We start from the raw sequence: 18,385 nt of genomic DNA, 5'->3' as shown, positions 1-18,385 counted from the left end.
ATGCCTCATCGGATAGTTCAAGCAATATTTGACACCAGTGTCTCATCGGCCTAGCCAAGTAAAGTTGGTACCCAAGACCTCATCGAATCTATCCAAGAAATATAGTGACACCAGTGTCTCATCGACTCGAGGTCGAAGAATCCTGAACACTTCCAATCCTATGGCACGCCAACTATATCCGACTCAACCCGACATCTGTTAATAGGTATTCAATTCACTTTCAATTTTTTTTCAATCAATACACATTTTAATTAATCACATAAATTCATAATTCAATACAATTCAATTCACTTTTCAATAACAAATATCCAAATATCACAAATCTCATATTTAAAATTTTCAAACAATTTATATTTCAATTCAATTCAAATAATCAATATATATTCAATATTCAATATATATATCTATATATATATACGCCAATTCAATCAATATAAATTCAATAAATTCATCACATACTATATCAATCCATTTCATTTGCAAAACACAACAATTCTTACTTCAAAACACTTAATATACATATTAAGAAATAAATTCAACAATTAAGTATTAGGTTCGGATTATAGAAATACAAACCGTAATTTTCGAGCTAACTCCCGTTGATTTTGTCTTGTCCTTTCTTAGCCAAGATTTCTGGTACCACATTGACTACGAAATTAATACAATTCATAATCATTAATACATTACTAATTCATATCTTGAGTTATAGAATTCTAAATTAAGATCCGCTAATTTTTCCTGAAACTAGACTCACAAATATTCTTACAATAAAATTTTCAGAATTTTTGGTTTAGCCATTAAGTACAGTTTATTCTTTAAATTCACCCCTATTCTGCTGTCTGACAGTTTCGTCCCTTCTTCACTAAAAATTAATTATCTCACAGTACAGAACTCGGATAACATTCTCGTTGATTTCTAATGAAAATAGACTCATTAGGGATTCTAAAAATATAACTTTAAGCCTCTAATTATTTTTATTCAATTTTTGGTGATTTTCCAAAGTCAGAACAGGGAACCTGAATTCATTCTGACCTTGTCTCACAAAATTCATTATATCTCATAATTTACAATTCAATTGCTTATATCGTTTCTTCTATAAGAAACTAGACTCAATAATATTTAATTTCATATTTTATTCATCCTCTAATTCAATTTCTACAATTTTGGTGATTTTACAAACTTAGACTACTGCTACTGTCCAAAATAGTCTTAGTACAAAATGTTGATTTATTTTAATTTCAATTTAATTCTAACTAAATTCACTTACTTTTCTATCTTAATTCATACTTTATTTCTATTCAAATTTCATCCATACTCTCATTTAAATATTAAATTTCCAGCATACTTTCCTAATTTCAAAATTTCATCAATTTAGTCCCTACAACATAAAACTTATAACTTACTTTACAATTTGATCCTATTATCAATTCTAGCTTGAAATTTACTCAATTAAACCCTTAATTCACTATTTTATTCAACATGAACTATACTTGAAAATCTATAAACTCTCAAAATATCAACTTAATTTCATCAAAGTCTTGTTCAAAAGCTTCTAAAACATCAAAATTTAAGAAGAAATGACTTAATTGACTTACCAAATTAAACTTTGAGCCTTGAAACCCAAATTTTCCTTTTTCTTTTTCTTTCTTTCTTTCTCCCCTGTTTCTTATCTGTTTCGTTTGCTTTCATTCTGTTTCTTATGTTTCTTTACTTATTTATATAATATAATATATAATATAATATACTATAATATAATAATAATTTAATATATATTTTAACACATAAAAATCTGAGATTTTTATGTGCCTCACTTAGGACAAATGGCATAATTGCCATTTTGGTCCTCTTCATTTTCTTTTAATCTACAATTCAACTTTTATCCTTTATTCAATTTAGTCATTTTTCCTAATTACTCTTAATTAAACTAAATTTACTTAATTAAACTCTAATTAATCACTCAATTGACTTCGTAAATATTTTTAATAAATATTTACGAATCCATTTTTCGAAGCGGAGACCGAAAATACACTTTTTCGGTAACGGTAAAATTCGGGTCGTTACAATAATAAATTAATAATTCATGTAATATAAATTTTAATACATGTATAGTCTGAAATTATTCATATAATTTTTTATTATCATTATATTTTAATTAATTTTCATAGACATGTAAAATTTATAAATGATGAAAATATTCTTGCATATTCCTTTTTACTATTTAAGCTTTGGAGCGGAAGTGGAGACTTTTGAAAACAGGCGCGGGATCAAAAGCATGGCATCTTTTTTCTTTCTTGTAGATAATCATAGTATGGCATGAATAAAGTAAATGATATTTGCATGTTTCAAATTATAATTAACATTCATAGCGAGTATTGGGGCTTCATTTACAGGGAATCCCATGCAATATTTCTAAAAAGGAACTCCCACTTTTTTTCGCGCTTTAAAATGTTTCAATGACTTCAAAACCTATTTATTTATTTATTTCTAAATTTTTGAACTCATATTATTGCCTTGTTTATTCAAACTAATTAATTAATATTTTTTTACATATAAAAAATAAAATAATTTTTTTATCGAAATCCAAAAGATAAGCGTGAAATAAGACAATCAGAATCATGAAGAAATCACGGTATCTTGAATAAAATAAATGAGTTTTATTTTCTAAATTATAATACTATTATTATGTAGTTATTTTTAAAATTCAAGGTTAAAGAGATGTGAACCTGACAACTCTTCTCATATACTTAAATTTTTTTTGGTTTTGAATTTGGTAATTGTTTTCGCATTAAGATATGATTTTTTTATTCATGTTAGTCCTTAAAAACTTGATATTTAAAGTTTAATATGAAAATAATTGTTAAGTTCAAGGTTTAATTTGGACAAAAAAATTTCAGGCTTCAACGTAGAAAAAGTTATCAAATTCAAGCCCCAATATGAAAATAATTGTCAAGTTTAAGAATTAATTTTAATAAAAATGAAGATCTCAATATGAAAAATATTGTCAAGTTTAAGTCTTAAATAATGATTTAGCACTAAGGTTTATTTATAGTAATATTTATTATTTTAAAAATAAATGAGGTTTTTTCATCAAATTATCAATTAAACTATTGTTGGATTTGTTTGACTTGCGATAATAATTCAGTAAAATATATATATATATATATTTATATTGTGCATCAAAAGATGAATATTTTATATAATACACTCTGTAATGTAGGGACCACCGTACATGACCTTCTCCACCCCCGGTCTTTCTGGTCTGATCAGCTGAATTGACAATTGTTCCTAAAATCTTTTATTTTCGACCGTCCGATCAAGTAAAGAGGACTTAACTTTCCATAAACCCTAATACAAACAATTCCCTCGCGTAACTCTCTGCCCTCTCACTTTGACTCAATCACTTCATGCAGAACAAAAACCGAAAACAACAAAAGGAAAAGGAAAAATAAATAAATAAATGACCTCCAGGAATTAAATAAAAAAAACAATTAAAAAATTTCTATCATTTTACCTTTCGTTTATGGGGCCTTTCTCTTTCTCTCTCTTGGCAGCGACTTTGAGCTTTTTGTTACCTGAAAAGCTAAAGAGGAATTGGGATTTGTTGTTTTAAAGCTCTTTTTTTTTTAACTAGGAGATTCATCATTGCTTTAAGCGTTTAATGATTTTATCTCTATCTCTTTTTCACCTCTGGTCCTCTGTTTTTTCGTTAGTTTTCTTCTTATTTCACTGTCCAATGTGCCGCCGACACGAGGTTCTCCTTCTTCTTCCTCGAGGCCTTCACGTTTTCCGTTAGTGACCGCCCGTTTCGTTCTGCATTTCCTGTATTCAGACTGGTAAGTTTCTTCCTCTCACACTCACTCTGACTAGAAAGTTTTGAATGCTTGAAACTTCAACAAGGATTTGTTTCTTTTTTTCTCCCTCTCACGTCTGCAATCTAATTTTTATAAGCACTGAAACTATGACGTGAATTGTACTTTTCCAAAAAAAAAAAAAGAGAAGAGATTGTGTTTTAATAATTTGATGGAGTAAACGAGGCTTTTACTGTTTCGAAATTTGAAAAGAAAAATGATTGCGCCCGTTATTTTGCTTAAGCTTAAGGCGATCTTGTCGTTTCCATTGAACTTAAGCGGATTTGAATTTTGATGATGACTCATCATATGTACATTATCCGACGGATAGCTTTCATTATCTTTTGTTTTGTTTGTTCTTCTGGACCACTCACTCTCGATTTCTATACTAACTATATATCAAGGTTCTCTGGTTTCGTTTTCAATCTCGTCTTACCCATATGCTATTAATTTTGTTAACTTTTGAGTTCTGAAAAAGTTTAGAATTTTCATTTCTTTTGCTATTTTGGAACCTGTAAGCGGAAAATTTTCAATTGAGGTGTATTTTGCAGTAAATTTGTTACTTTGGGAGCGGTTTGAGGCTTTTGAGCTGTGTTTATTGAGAATTAGTACTAACTAGATAATCTGGAAAATTCTGAAGAAAAAAGAATTCATGGCTTTTACGTTTTAGTTAGGAATCATGGAATTTTGCAATCGATTTAACGCTGCTCCCGAGCATAGTTGAATTTCACTTAAAATTAGTAGTAAATTTTAGAACTACACTGCTTATTGCTTACTTTATAAAAGATATTACTTGTGAAGCAAGTTTATGATTTGATTGGTTCGTTGTTGCAATTTTTAATTTTGTAATGATAATGATTGGGATTGGGATGTTTCCCTTGCATCACTTACGTATGGGGATTTGGTTGTCACCTCATGTGCACTTATATCAAAAGTATCGTCCTCTTTGAGCATTCGCAGACCCCTCAAGCCTTTAGCACATGAAGACGATCATCTCTAAGTTTGATACAATTGGGATTTTTGCTTAATGGGATATCTCACAACGTCACCATTGGTTAAGAATTAAATGAATCAATGCTTGCCGCTATAGGAATTGTGTTCTCTTGTTTGCTCCAATTGCCGAATCATAAGCTCTCACTTGTTTCGAGAACCTTATGCTACTATGCATGTGATACTCTTGTTGTTTTCAGTTTCTGATAGGATTGTAACATTGTTTTCCAATGCTTATTTTCATCTCCACAGGTGCCTGCATCAATGTGAAAGGAGTCAAAAGTGTTCAGCTAAAAGGATCTGGAGTGATTAAGACCTATCCAACCTATGGAACGCCATTTAGAGCTCAAGTGAAATTTAAGAGATTTAATCCTTTGGAATTTCTGTGAAGACAATGTTGCCCCAAGCTAGCTATAGGGCAAACATGCAAGCCAGATTTAAACCTGAAAAGCCTAATTTGTCATATGCTGATCTTCATCAAAAGATTGCTGACGGTGGAAAAGGGGTGTCAGTTGAATCTTCATTGAAGTACAAAAAACAAAATGCTGATATCAAGGCAAATGAAGAAGATGAGCTTGTGAAGTATATGTCAAAGCTACCAAGTTACCTGGAGAGAGGAGTGAACCCCCAAGAAAAAGTTTTAAATGTTGGGGTCCTTGAGTGGGGGCGCCTTGAAAAATGGCAATGTAGCCATAAACAGATCTTACATAGAAGTAGTATCTCTTCCCCCAGCAGCAACACATCTTCCTCGTTTTTAACAGATGAATCATCAGCACTTTCCAGCATAGGTCATAGTTCATCTCCTGCCCGTCAAAGGTTACGACGGCCTTCACTGCAATCTCATCTGATGTCAGACTCCGTAGAAGGCCATTTGCCATTTGACAAACCTACCAGGGTAACTACTGGAAAGTTTCAAGATCCCAAGGCTTCCGAGAGCAGCAGCTTCAATGCTTGGGGAAAGTTCCTGAGAGAAGATAAATCTTTTTGCAAGACTAATCCACGATTCAAGCTTGAAAAATGCATGAGAAGAGAAATGGTCCCAAAGATTGATTCAGCGGGTTCAACTGTGCCAAATGGGGTAAAAGATAATGTGGCATCATATGACAAGGTGGAAATGAAGAACCAAGTTGGTGAAGTTATGAAGAAAGCTGAGAAGTTACAAGAAGTTCTTCCAATTGGGGCTAAACTAGATGTTGCTGAAAAAGGAAATGCAGTTGTCTTCCTTTTGCCAAGAGATTTGCCCAAAACGAATCATTCAGGAGCAGGCAATCTTTCTAATTTAACAATGAATTCAAGTAAAAAAAGAGCAGAACCTAGTCAGAGGACATTCCTTGAAACATCTAAAGAGGTCCATCATGCAGCAGTCAGCTCCAATTTCCATCTTTCAGGCCTATTGCCTTGTGAGCTTGATGGCAGTAGACGTCCCCAGATTAAAGTGACAGGTTTAGATGCAAATGGTAACAAAGTAATATCAGAAAGATCTCGTTCTGTGCCTCGTGCGACAAGGATTGAAAGTAATTCTTCAAGAAGCAGAAATCTAGAGGAGAGAAAGCCAAATGCAACGTTGGTAAAGACTTTTGCAAATGAGGCTTGCAGAGGATCAGACCCGAAAGGAAGCAAGGTTGCTTCTGAAAAAGTACGAAGCACTTCACCTTTCCGTCGTTTTAGCTTCAGCATAGGCAAGACAGGCAAAATTTCTGGGTCTAAAGAGGGTTCTTCTATACCTCAGGCAGGCTTAACTTGTAGTTCTGGAAAATCTGATTTACAGAATCCTGTTTCTTCTGGTGTTGATACTTCTTGTAGTGACAAGCTCAATGCTAAAAGCAGAGCCAAGTCCAGCCCTTTGAGAAGACTATTAGACCCACTTCTGAAACCAAAGGCAGTTAACTGTCGCAATTTTACCAACCAATTACAGGACTCAATATTAGCAGAAGGTGCTTGTAAATCATCAGAACAGCTAAGACATTCAGCCTTGTCCATGCAGTCGGCCAAAGTGAAATCAGACACAGCCAGCCATTGCACAATAAATGCAAATGATTCGGCACAAAGCAAAAAGAATGAATCTTCACCAGTTCAAGCTCTTCTCAGAGTTCAAGTTAAGAATGGGTTGCCTTTGTTCACATTTGCCGTGGATAATGAGAGTAACATTCTTGCAGCTACATTGAAGATGCTGAGTGCCTCAGGGAAGGGTGATTATGGGTGCATTTACACATTCTTTGCCATTCAAGAAATCAGGAAAAAGAATGGACGGTGGATAAATCAGGGCAAAGGCAAAGGTCAGGATTATGTCCCAAATGTTGTTGCCCAGATGAAGGTCTCTGGTTCAGAGTTTTCTCATTTTTCCAGGCCATATGTGGATCAGTTTAGCATCAGAGAATTTGTTCTTCTTACCTTGGATGTAGAACAGGAAAATCCACAAGCATCAGATTTCCAGCCAAACGATGAGCAGGCAGCTATTGTTGTCAAGATCCCAAAAAGGAACAAAAGAAGCTCAATCAGAGATGGGTATCTGATTGATAAGCATAATAACTTGCATGAGGCTGCATTGAAAGAGTGTCTGCCGGAGGCGAAACCTGATTTTGATTCTGGGAAAAAGTGTCCATTTATGGGCAGTCAAGACATTAGTCCTACGGTCATACTTCCAAGTGGTGTACACAGCCTGCCAAATAAAGGAGAACCTTCATCACTGATCCAACGATGGAAATCAGGAGGAGCATGTGACTGTGGTGGTTGGGATTTAGGTTGCAAACTTCGGATTCTTTCTAATAACAGCCAATTCAGCCAGTGGTCTAGTTCGTTGAAAGGTTCTTCAGTCTCTAATCAGTTTGAACTTTTCTTTCAGGTATGATCATAGATCTTGTGTCATGTAAACTAAAATAGACACTGTATTTTATTGAAAATGTCAGCTGACTTCTCTTTATGTTCTAATAATAACTAACAGGGAGGAGAGCAAGACAAGAAGCCGTTTTTCAGCTTGGCCCCTTTCAGAGATGGGATCTATTCAGTTGAGTTCAATTCTTCTCTTTCACATATGCAAGCATTCTCCATTTGTATAGCAGTCTGGGATAGTAGGAAACACTGTGAGCTTTCAGAATCAGAACCATTTACGTCTTCTCAAGAAAGAACTTTGGGGGAAACCATATTAAACGAGAGAATAAATGCCCCTAATCCTCTGCAAGGTGAGACTGCTGCTAGATATGTGCAATATCCCCCCGTTTCCCCGGTTGGAAGGGTCTAATTTCACACTACCAATGATATGATGTAATTAAATGAAAGATACAATTATATATATAATTTCTGGTTTGTTGGTTGGGTAATGCTCAGCGAGATCTCCATCACCTGTAAGGTTAAGAGTCGCCCAATGGAGAATAAGAAATGATGAACAAGGCTTGCTTGTAATAGTCGGGACCCCCTGCGAGCTTTGGATGTTAGTAGTTTGATATTACTTATTTAACAGAAGCAATATCAGCTGTAGTATGAGGAAAGTATTTTGATGAATGTAAGTGTGCATATAAAATCAAGTGATTATTATATCTGCTTTTCTCCTAACCCTTGAACTTCAACATGCTTCGATGGTACTTATGGTGCATTTATTAGTAGATGTCTCAAGAAGCAAACTCTAGGACAAGGTAAGTTCTCCATTTATAGAACTGCTATTGAAAAAACCCTTTTTATGTTTCTGGGCTATTCTAGTGGAGCTTTTGTTTTCTTGTGGTATTGTAAAATAATAGTTTGGTAAAGGAAAAATGAAAAGGAAAGACAGAAATTTATTAAATGATAATTACTCTTTTTCAAGGCCAATTTCTTTTAACTCTTACCCATTTATGTAAATTAGTGAAAAATATATAAAAATAAAAAATGATGGCCACTTGAAATCAGGAAGGCAAGAACCAGAACTTTTTATTTATTTTTTCTTTAAATTTCTGTTCTAAACCAGAAATTACTTAATGGGTAATTCTTTGGCGACTAAAATTTCAGCAACAACTTGTCAGGCTTCGTAAAATGAACAAAAATTGGTTAAGATTTATCACAAAAGTTTCAATTAGGTAAACTGATAAAATATCAAATCGTCAGCACAAGCTGAATATAGCTTTAATGTAACATATTTATAACACCAAAAACAACAGATTCTAGTCTCTTTTATCAGTTACTGAGTTGAAATTGATTCAACACTCTTATTTATTTCAAATTCGATCAAAGAATTATTTCAAATTCGATTAAAGAATTGAGTATAGATCAATGAACCCGATTATTGTAATTGGTGGTAAAGAAGTGTATACCTGCGTACTTATAGAGGAAAAGCAGAAAATACTTGTATCCCCCCATCAGATTATCATGTTCGAAGATGAATCCAGAGAATCGATAATAAATTGAATAAAGCTGGAAGATTTTAGGGGCCATGGTACTTCGAAGGCCAAATTCAGGGCTTTAAAACTTTTTGAGCACAGTGACAAGATTAGGGTGCATGTGAGATGGGTTTCTTTTTTGGCAAATAGGAAGCTGGCATGTACCAATGATTCAATCGAACAATGCTTCTTTGTCTGATGTCCCACCATTGCCACCACCACCCTTTACTTCTACAATTACATTATTATTAGTTGTTTTCTAAAAGAAGAAGTTTGTATATTCATTTTCTGTAAGGATATGAAATTGGAGACAACACTTGTTATATCACATGCTTTTCTTAGTACCCCTCACCATCAAAGCTACTGTTTCCCTTCCTTTTTTGATCCAATCTTGGTTGCTGCTAAGATATCTGATTTGCTTCCCCTGCCATTGTCAAAAAGTTTTGTTTTCCCTTAAGAGATAGTTGCAGTTTGCATGCACTTTTCTCTCTGAAATTGTGTTTTTAGTCCAAGTGCAGCCTAAAAAGCCTGTGATAAAGCTGTTTGCACCAACTTCACAACATTTTACACTGTTGCTTTATCCCTTAGCAATCACCCAGCAGAGATTAATTATCTTAAAATATTTCATATGAAAAATAAAACCTCGGGTTTAATCCAATTGGTTTTTATATTTAAGAACTGCTTTTGTTTTTGTTTTCTCATTTTCACGTTGGTTCTTTTGATAACTCATGTTTTGCATAAAGCACATACATGGCTGAGAGATGAAGACATGTTCTACTGTTGAACATGTTTTTGAAGTGGTCCTATCCTATGAATAAAACATTAAGTTTCCTTTCGTTTAAAAAAAAAATTAAGGTTGAAGATTACAGTATCAAAGGTTAAAAGGGAACACAGCTCTCATGCTCCCCAACTCCAAGAAAAACCACCATGTTTAACACTGTTGGAAAGTTGCCAAACAAATCCTGAGGGAGGATCTTTTGTGTCTGTGATGAAATTTTAGCAGAACAAAAAGAAAGCAACTTATTTTTAATATTTTGGGTTTTGCCCATTGCCAAGCTACCTTTGCTCGCTGCCCCATGTGGGCTTTTCTTTCTTATATAATTGTTTCTACTTTTTGCTTGTTCTTTATCAGTTTTGTATATCTGTTAGACTACAATCTTTCTTTCTTTGGTTTTTAATCAAGATATAGATATTTCTCTAAAGAAGAAAATGTTTGACACGAAAGTAATTCATTTTTGTTTATAATCGAAATCAAACTCTTAATCACCATTAAGTAAACTTAATTTAAAATAAGAAAATGAAATCAATTTTCATATTTGCTTGCATCAAAATGTTCTAATATTAAATTAAAGAGTTAGTTAATAATGAATATTTTATTTATAGAGTAAGATTCAAAGGTTTATGTATAGAAGGGTTGAAAGTATATTTGTTATGAAAAAAAGTTGCAGAGTGTGGTCATTAATAGACATTTGGGGCTCTGTTTTTCCTTTAAAAGTTGCTTTTAATATTTTAAACATAACCTGCAAAAAGGAAAAAAAGGTTTACCTGAATTCCTTGAGCTCATTTGATGTTATTATCATATCTAATCTCGTAATTAAAAATGGAAAAGCACACACAATTTCTAGACTCTATACTTTTATAGCAAGGACTCACTATTCCATATTCTAGATTATATAATTGGCCCCCAGCTATGCCCATTATTCTATTCATTTTTGCTTCAATTTCAAGCCCTTACTTATATCACTCATCATTTCATTTTTCTATTCATCACTTTAAAATGTCCAACACACACACACACACACACATAATGGCATTAGTTTTTTTTTTACACAATATTTAAATAATGAAGCGTACTTGAATTTTTATACACTTACATTAATAATAATATTTATATTAATTAAATTAATTCTTAAATTAACTTTTTAATAATAAAATAAAATTTGAATTGTGTTGAATAAAGAAATAATAATGATATAGTAGAAAATAGGAGTGAAAAAAAATGGCATAAATGATGAGGGGACCAACAAGCCATATCTAATGTTTTACATCAACATCATAAAAGGCGAAGGAATTTCCAGCTTTTAATCCAAACAATTATTCACGCCAATTGTGACTTAAAGTCTAACACCTTTTATTTTCCTAAAATGATTTAACACCTGTAATTATCAAATTAAATGTTATTTAAAAAGAAATATCTGTTGGATTTTCTGAAAAGGACATAGCTTTCTTTATTTATTAAAACCACCATATCCTTATTTATTTCAAAGTAAAGTGAACTATTGCTCATCTGGAATTCAACTGGATAAGTATTAAGATTGTTATATTTGATTAACTCCTTTATTTAGTGAAATTAAATGTTAATAAACTCTCTTATTATTATTATTACAAAGATTTATCTAAAACATAAATAAATGTCTGTTTTAATTTTTTTAATTCTCTTCTTTGACTTTGACTCCCCTTATTACTCTACTCTCCCCTTCACTTAGTTTATCCAAACACAGTCTCACAGTTATCAATTTCATTGGAGCGTGTAATCCACGCGATAAACAAAGACTGGGTTTAGAATTAAGGGGGGAAAAAGGGAAATTTTTTACTTGAAAACGAAAAAATAAGAAATGTAAAACGTAAGGAAACGAGAGAATGATGAGGTGGTGAAAAAGGAAAAATATTGTGAAAGCGAAGAAGAAACCTTGGATCCAAAAAGTTAAATGCTTTTTTTAATTTGTTTTTTAAAAAATTGTTTTCTCTTACTTTCTCGCTTCCCAAACACAACTTTTCCTCTCCTCTGTTTACTACTAGACTAGTACTAGCATTCTTCTACCTGTCTTTCACTCAAATTCCGTCTCGCTCAAAGCAAAGAAAGGCGAAAAGAAGCAACTTTTTTTTTTTTTTGGGAGTTAGGTTGAAAATTTGAAGTTTAAGCCAATGGGAGCTCGTTGCTCCAAACTTTCACTTTGCTGGTGGCCGTCAAATCTCAAGTCAAACCTCAACGACTCCTCCGATCTCGGTTAGTTAGTTGACTTGTTTCCATCACTTTCTCAGGAAATTTTTACACTGTACAAAATTTTCCTTGCCTCTTCTTTTTTACATAAATGGTAAAATCTTATTTGATTTCGTTACATCAGAGAATGGGGAGGAAGCGTTACCTGGATTCAGCGAGTACAGCTTGGACCAATTAAGAGCTGCCACAGCAGGTTTCTCAACGGACAACATTGTATCGGAGCATGGAGAAAAAGCTCCCAATGTAGTTTACCGAGGGACCCTCGACGAGGATCGTTTGATTGCTGTTAAACGCTTCAACAGATCGGCTTGGCCTGATCCTCGACAGTTCCTCGTATATATATACATTGACTTGTCCTTCACTGCAATTTATTTTTATTTTTGGTTGATTTGAGATTATTGAGTTTTTCTTCTCATTTTTTTTTTGGTGGGGGTTTTATAGGAAGAAGCGAGAGCAGTTGGGCACTTAAGAAGCGATCGGTTGGCCAATTTGATTGGTTGTTGCTGTGAAGGAGATGAGAGATTGTTAGTAGCTGAGTTTATGCCTAATGAGACTCTCTCTAAGCATCTTTTCCACTGTAATTTTCACTCTTGGTTTTAGCTTTCTTCCCCTTTTCGTATTTCACACTATAGTTTATATGTACATATAATCTATAATCTATGGTTTGATTTTATTATAGTCTATCAAACCAGTATCAGTCTTATAGAATCTTCATTTCCTTCAATATATAGATTAAATACGCTGGTAATTGAAATCTTACTAATTATGCTATATGTTCTGTATTCTGTTGAAATGGTATAGGGGAAAATCAGCATATGAAATGGCCGATGAGGCTGAGAGTCGCATTATATCTAGCACAGGCACTTGAATATTGCAGTAGTAGAGGGAGAGCGTTATACCATGACCTTAATGCTTATAGAATCTTGTTTGATCAGGTAATATCTTAATCTTTAGACCATCCATATTTGAACCTAGTATCATACTGCATACATTGGCTTTCAGATTCATGTTTTATTGCTTAAAGCGATGGGTTACTTCTTTATAGGATGGTAATCCCAGACTCTCTAGCTTTGGCCTTATGAAGAACAGCAGAGACGGAAAAAGTTATAGTACAAACTTGGCTTTCACCCCTCCAGAATACCTAAGGACAGGTAAAGTACCATGCTAATACATAAAGTTTACGGAACTCTCATACAGGATGCAATGCAACACTTTTTCTATAGTATGAAGTATATATAAATATATTGATGTCTCTTTGGCCGAATTAATGTATACACCTTAACATGGCAGGAAGGGTTATCCCGGAGAGTGTGGTTTACAGTTTTGGCACCCTTTTGCTTGATCTTCTCAGTGGCAAGCATATACCACCAAGCCATGTGAGTTCTCTTTTCTTGTCTTGTTTGAGATATTTTCTTACAGAAATTTAGCAAATTATTCAATTGTAGGTATCTATACTGCATCATAGCATGCCTTAGGAGATAATTTAAATGCTTAATGTTGGATTGTTATCATGCTGCAGGCACTGGACCTAATACGGGGAAAAAACTTTTTGATGCTGATGGACTCATGCCTGGAGGGTCAATTTTCAAATGATGATGGAACTGAGTTAGTGCGGTTAGCTTCACGCTGTTTGCAGTATGAGCCTCGTGAGAGGCCAAATGTGAAATCTCTTGTAACTGCTCTTACCCCACTTCAGAAAGAAACCGAGGTATACTCGCATTTTTCTCCACTATGGTGTCTATTTTCTTATCTTCAACTGTTATTAGTCTATACAAAAAATATTAGTACCTTGTTAGTTATCTCTTCTAGATTTTACCAAGAATTGAATTTCTGCGACTGATCAGAACATTGTAATTTTGTATGGAACTTACTAATAGCTTGAAATTTTTATTTAACTTTCTGAAACATTGAGCGCTGAATTGTTACCTTTTTTACTTCCTCTTATTTATCAGGTACCGTCACATGTTTTGATGGGCATTCCACATGGAACGGCATCTTCAAAGCAAACAATGGTACTAACACCTTTGGGAGAAGCCTGCTCAAGAATGGATCTTACTGCAATACACGAAATATTAGAGAAGATCGGATACAAAGATGATGAGGGGATTGCAAATGAGGTCAGCAATTTTTACATTTTATATTGTTTCAAATCTTGAAATGAAAAAAAAATAAAATTACATGTATAGATTCAAAAGAAGGCCTTAACGTTGCTTTGGTGGTCTAGAATAAAAGCTAGCTGATAGCATCATTGGTGCATTTTCAAGAAATACTAGCAAGTTAATTAGACATCAACCACATGAGAATCATGTTTCCTAGTACATCTTCATTGTTCGAACCCTGCCATAAGAACAGAAATGCTTTGATTACTTCCCTACCACTATCAACATCATCTCAGCAAACTTGTGACATGGATCATCTTTTAAAGTTCTTTATGCTAACCGGTGTTGAATTTTGCTGCTTCTAGCTTTCTTTCCAAATGTGGACAGATCAAATACAGGAGACTCTGAATTCCAAAAAACGTGGAGATACTGCTTTCCGAGCAAAAGATTTTGGAACAGCCATTGAATGCTACACTCATGTAAGCCTTTTGTTTTGGCAATGCCCGGTCAAATTCCTTGGTACCTTGAGATAAGATTTCAACCCATAATAAGCTTAATGGTTGTTTAATTTAATTTGCCTTTTGTGTATAGTTCATTGATGGGGGCACGATGATATCACCAACCGTGTTTGCTAGACGCTGCTTATGCTACTTGATGAACAACATGGCACAAGAAGCACTTGGAGATGCTATGCAAGCACAGGTAATATCTCCAGAGTGGCCGACAGCATTTTATCTCCAAGCTGCCGCCCTGTTTAGCCTTGGGATGGACAACGATGCACAGGAAACCCTGAAAGATGGTACGAATTTGGAAGCCAAAAAACATAGAAACTGAAAGCTCATACCCTTTTTTTTTGCCTTTTTAACTTCTAAATAGCTCATCTTGTATCTTCCTGTCATATTTCCCCCCACCCCTTCGGTCTACTGTTAATGTGATCTCAGCACCACAGTAATTGTAACGTTCATAGTCTGGTTTTGGTGTTTTGTTTTGTTGTCTTTTATTTCACGCATTCCCAACACTTTATTTTAAGATGATAATCACAACGAATGTTTCATTTTTCTCTTTTTGAGTTTACTTCAAGGAAATGTGCCTCACCTCTCTCTCTAATTATTTCATTAAACATTAATTGAAGACCATTTTCATTAGCAGGGAAGTTTAGTGATACATGAACTTCACCAGTTAGGTATAATTCAATTCCACATAATAATTTTGAACACAATAGGAACTTCATGAAATGTTTGAAAGATCAATTTAATCCTTCTTATGTAAACTTACCAATACTCGGATTTTGTGCTCATATCATGTCATTATTTTATTTTTTATCTAAATTTTATACCTTTTATTTTGCTTTAGCCTCTATACTATGCATACATTGTGGCTTAATTTTTAATTTTTATATTTTTAAAATTTGAAATTTTAACAAGTTTGAAGTTTTATTAATAATGAAACAAATTTATCATGTCTAATAACATGTTAGTTTGCCTTTTAATGTATTACTTACAAAAAAAAAAAAAACTAATTAATAGACTTAAAGATTATTGTTTATATAAAGACTGAAAATTTAAAATTAAAAAAATTTATATAATTAAGAATCATCAAATTGAAGAACGTAGATTAAATCGTGAACTTTAATACAAAACTTACTCAAACAGCTTTTATTGCTACAACTTGGGTCTTGAATTTTTAAATTTTGAAAAATAGATAACTAAAAGTTACCAATTTAAAAAACATATGAACTAAAATTGACCAAACTAAAATAAAGACAAAATCTACAATTTGACAAAATCTACAATTTACGTATAATACAAATACAAAGACTAATAGCAAAATTTGACCAATTTTATTAAGTAATTGGTTATATGTATACACACATAACTAAGTAGCTAAAAATATGTGCATATTTTCTATCAGCAGCTTCAATCCATATAAGATGATTTCAAATGGCAATTCCTCTTTAAAAAATTTATCCAGTAACCAAGAAGCTCTTCAACACCAAAATCCTTATTGTATAGTAGTAAGTAATACAAAACTGCTACAATTATCAGAACAAAATGTGATTTCATAACACATTCTCGGGCAACCAGCAAGACAAAGCCATGGCTTTTACATGTAAATCAGAATTGAGAATGGAAGATGGCCGCATCTTACATTGGAGGCCTACCTCCAGCACTCAGCATCTGCCCAATCATGCTATTCACCTACAAAATATCACAAAAGTTGTATGTAGAAGAATCAAATTTCAGCCATCATCTAAGAAAATAAGATACAAAATGGAGGACATCTAAAAGAAACTGATCATCACTATCAGAATCAAGACTCGACAGTGGAATGATTAAAACCACTTTTTGCTGAGTATATTGGGCAAATGTTTGACTCAAACCAGTGGCACAATTAAATGCAGTACACAGCTTGTAGCCTTGTATAATACATATTGTGGTAATTATGAATAGAACAAGAACATGCAATTATATACAGTTGGTGGACATGGTTATAAGTTCAATAACATATACCTGCCAATACTTTGAAACACAGCGATCAATGCAACTATTTTCACCCATGTTTAGCTCAGACTCCTTGTACCTAAAGCAGGAAGACATTATCGTTGACGCCATTTCCTCAATGAAAAAAGCAACTATATTTAACATGTGTACATCTCTTGGATAGTTTGACAAACAAAAAATGAGAAAGGATGCATTGGGGATTTTAGTACCTTTTGTCAACACACTTGTTGAAACATGTTTGTCCAAGCCTGAATGAAAATCATAAAACAAGTTGCACTCAGAAACTTGAGTATTGGCATTCAAAACTTGAAAGCAGTGGAGAAGATTTGTCACACTATCCATAACAAAGCTTATCAGGCCACAAGGGTCCTTTTTCAAATTCTCAGCTCTGAAATCTTCATTTATTGGCAGATATATTAATTATTCAAGGAGTTTCCGAGATGAAACATAATTTACGTTTGTTTCTGGCAGCAAATCTTGACATATCTTGTTTTAACTCATAGATGTACTATTAAACATATTCATTAACATCTGGGAATTCTCTCTTTACCTGTTGAAGAGTTCTACCCTATATTCCATCTCCGTTTCCGCCATGCCGAAGGCCTGCCAAGCGATTCAAACATGACCTTCAAACCACCCACATACATTGCAATAATGATGACAAATAAAATAAAATAAAATAACTAACTTAAATTACAATCTTTAATCAAAACCCAAAACCACATAAGTCCCAAAAACTATTTCCAATTAGTTAATAGAAACAGTGAAACGCCTTCATCCATCGAGACCAGAGATCCAGAGTTACTTAGGGAGTCCAAATGCAGCAAAACGAAAGGCCAAATTAACGAGTAGAAAAGATCAGGTTTTTCTTTCAATGCAAATCAGAGAGTTAAACCCAAAGCTAATACTCATGAACTAAAAGGAAAAAAAACAGTACAAAAATAGTTAACCTGCTCTTTTTCTATTCCAGCTGGGGTGGTGTTGGCAGCCATTAGAACCCTGAGCACCAAACAAGATCGATCAAAACCTAACAATAAAAATGAGGGGTAAACATTTAACCATGCTAGGAAAATGGGTTTTATAGAATCTGACTTGTATGATTTTCCTCTGATTGAAGAGAAGACTGGCTCTTGTTAGGGTTTAAAGATCCGCCGAAAACGAGAAATGGGAAAAGGAAACCAGTTCAGGCTTCACTAGGTCCGTTAAATTGGATCTCAAATTAGGGTTCTAGAGGTAAGTCTAAGGTGTAACTCTGAATTTAATTTCGACTTAAAACTGAATAATAAAACGCCACGTCATTGCTTAATTTAAGTTAGGGGTAAATTTATAATTTCCTTTTTATTTAGCGACAAAAATATTTATGTTATGTTTTGAGAATTTAGATTCAATCTTTAATTTCATCTTTACCGATAATTATTATGAAATATTTTCTCCCTAGAATAATTTATTCTTTTAATTTAAAAAACAAAAAACTTCACAAATAAATATGAGACGATGTTAAAAGTAACATTTGGCATCAAGTAAAAATAACATAATAATTATCCTTTTAATTTACATGATATTGGGTGGTGTATAGACCTGCTCTTGGTTGAGTCATCTG

General features: G+C 33.3%; 3 protein-coding genes and 1 long non-coding RNA gene across 6 annotated transcripts; 2 read left to right on the top strand and 2 right to left on the bottom strand.

Annotated features, from left to right (window-relative positions):
- Positions 1 to 224: 224 nt before the first annotated feature.
- Positions 225 to 1,701, bottom strand: LOC128292861 (uncharacterized). Its single transcript, XR_008282818.1, has 2 exons — positions 1,596 to 1,701; positions 225 to 648 (listed from the first exon to the last, which is right to left on the bottom strand). It is a non-coding gene; the product is annotated as an uncharacterized LOC128292861 (long non-coding RNA).
- A 1,543-nt stretch (positions 1,702 to 3,244) lies between these two features.
- LOC108489465 (uncharacterized) lies at positions 3,245 to 8,387 on the top strand. 3 transcript variants are annotated; one of them, XM_017794025.2, is made up of 3 exons: positions 3,245 to 3,833; positions 5,091 to 7,680; positions 7,780 to 8,387. In XM_017794025.2, exons 2-3 carry the CDS (start codon positions 5,233 to 5,235, stop codon positions 8,074 to 8,076), a joined length of 2,745 nt encoding a protein of 914 aa, XP_017649514.1. In that variant the 5' UTR covers positions 3,245 to 3,833; positions 5,091 to 5,232; the 3' UTR covers positions 8,077 to 8,387. The 3 variants fall into 3 exon arrangements, with proteins under 3 accessions (XP_017649514.1, XP_017649515.1, XP_052884558.1); XM_017794026.2 differs by lacking the exon at positions 3,245 to 3,833 and adding an exon at positions 4,089 to 4,362; XM_053028598.1 differs by lacking the exon at positions 3,245 to 3,833 and adding an exon at positions 4,089 to 4,386.
- A 3,395-nt stretch (positions 8,388 to 11,782) lies between these two features.
- On the top strand, positions 11,783 to 15,369 carry LOC108487025 (serine/threonine-protein kinase BSK5). Its single transcript, XM_017791229.2, has 10 exons — positions 11,783 to 12,191; positions 12,310 to 12,518; positions 12,627 to 12,762; positions 12,987 to 13,120; positions 13,231 to 13,336; positions 13,476 to 13,561; positions 13,705 to 13,893; positions 14,138 to 14,302; positions 14,650 to 14,763; positions 14,876 to 15,369. Exons 1-10 carry the CDS (start codon positions 12,110 to 12,112, stop codon positions 15,116 to 15,118), a joined length of 1,464 nt encoding a protein of 487 aa, XP_017646718.1. The 5' UTR covers positions 11,783 to 12,109; the 3' UTR covers positions 15,119 to 15,369.
- An 846-nt stretch (positions 15,370 to 16,215) lies between these two features.
- On the bottom strand, positions 16,216 to 18,052 carry LOC108488369 (mitochondrial import inner membrane translocase subunit TIM10-like). The gene is made up of 6 exons (XM_017792650.2): positions 17,878 to 18,052; positions 17,736 to 17,784; positions 17,336 to 17,388; positions 16,995 to 17,033; positions 16,795 to 16,864; positions 16,216 to 16,482 (listed from the first exon to the last, which is right to left on the bottom strand). The coding sequence occupies exons 2-6, from the start codon at positions 17,775 to 17,777 to the stop codon at positions 16,429 to 16,431; spliced, it is 258 nt and encodes an 85-aa protein (XP_017648139.1). The 5' UTR covers positions 17,778 to 17,784; positions 17,878 to 18,052; the 3' UTR covers positions 16,216 to 16,428.
- Between the last annotated feature and the right edge of the window lie 333 nt (positions 18,053 to 18,385).

Source organism: Gossypium arboreum, chromosome 5 (genome assembly GCF_025698485.1).
Source record: "Gossypium arboreum isolate Shixiya-1 chromosome 5, ASM2569848v2, whole genome shotgun sequence".
Taxonomy (NCBI): domain Eukaryota; kingdom Viridiplantae; phylum Streptophyta; class Magnoliopsida; order Malvales; family Malvaceae; genus Gossypium; species Gossypium arboreum.
Note: the sequence above shows the minus strand (reverse complement) of the source record. Positions and strands in the feature narration are given on the sequence as shown.

Bases quoted from the DNA above. Each gene is read 5' to 3' on its own strand.
- LOC108489465 (XM_017794025.2), top strand. From the start codon at position 5,233: ATGTTGCCCCAAGCTAGCTATAGGGCAAACATGCAAGCCAGATTTAAA. The intron at 7,681-7,779 runs GTATGATCATAG...AATAACTAACAG, and splicing joins AGTTTGAACTTTTCTTTCAG to GGAGGAGAGCAAGACAAGAA.
- LOC108487025 (XM_017791229.2), top strand. From the start codon at position 12,110: ATGGGAGCTCGTTGCTCCAAACTTTCACTTTGCTGGTGGCCGTCAAAT. The intron at 12,519-12,626 runs GTATATATATAC...GGGGTTTTATAG, and splicing joins CTGATCCTCGACAGTTCCTC to GAAGAAGCGAGAGCAGTTGG. The intron at 13,562-13,704 runs GTGAGTTCTCTT...ATCATGCTGCAG, and splicing joins AGCATATACCACCAAGCCAT to GCACTGGACCTAATACGGGG.
- LOC108488369 (XM_017792650.2), bottom strand. From the start codon at position 17,777: ATGGCTGCCAACACCACCCCAGCTGGAATAGAAAAAGAGCAG. The intron at 16,865-16,994 runs GTACTAAAATCC...TTCCTGCTTTAG, and splicing joins AACAAGTGTGTTGACAAAAG to GTACAAGGAGTCTGAGCTAA. The intron at 16,483-16,794 runs GTATATGTTATT...GATATTTTGTAG, and splicing joins GTGTTTCAAAGTATTGGCAG to GTGAATAGCATGATTGGGCA.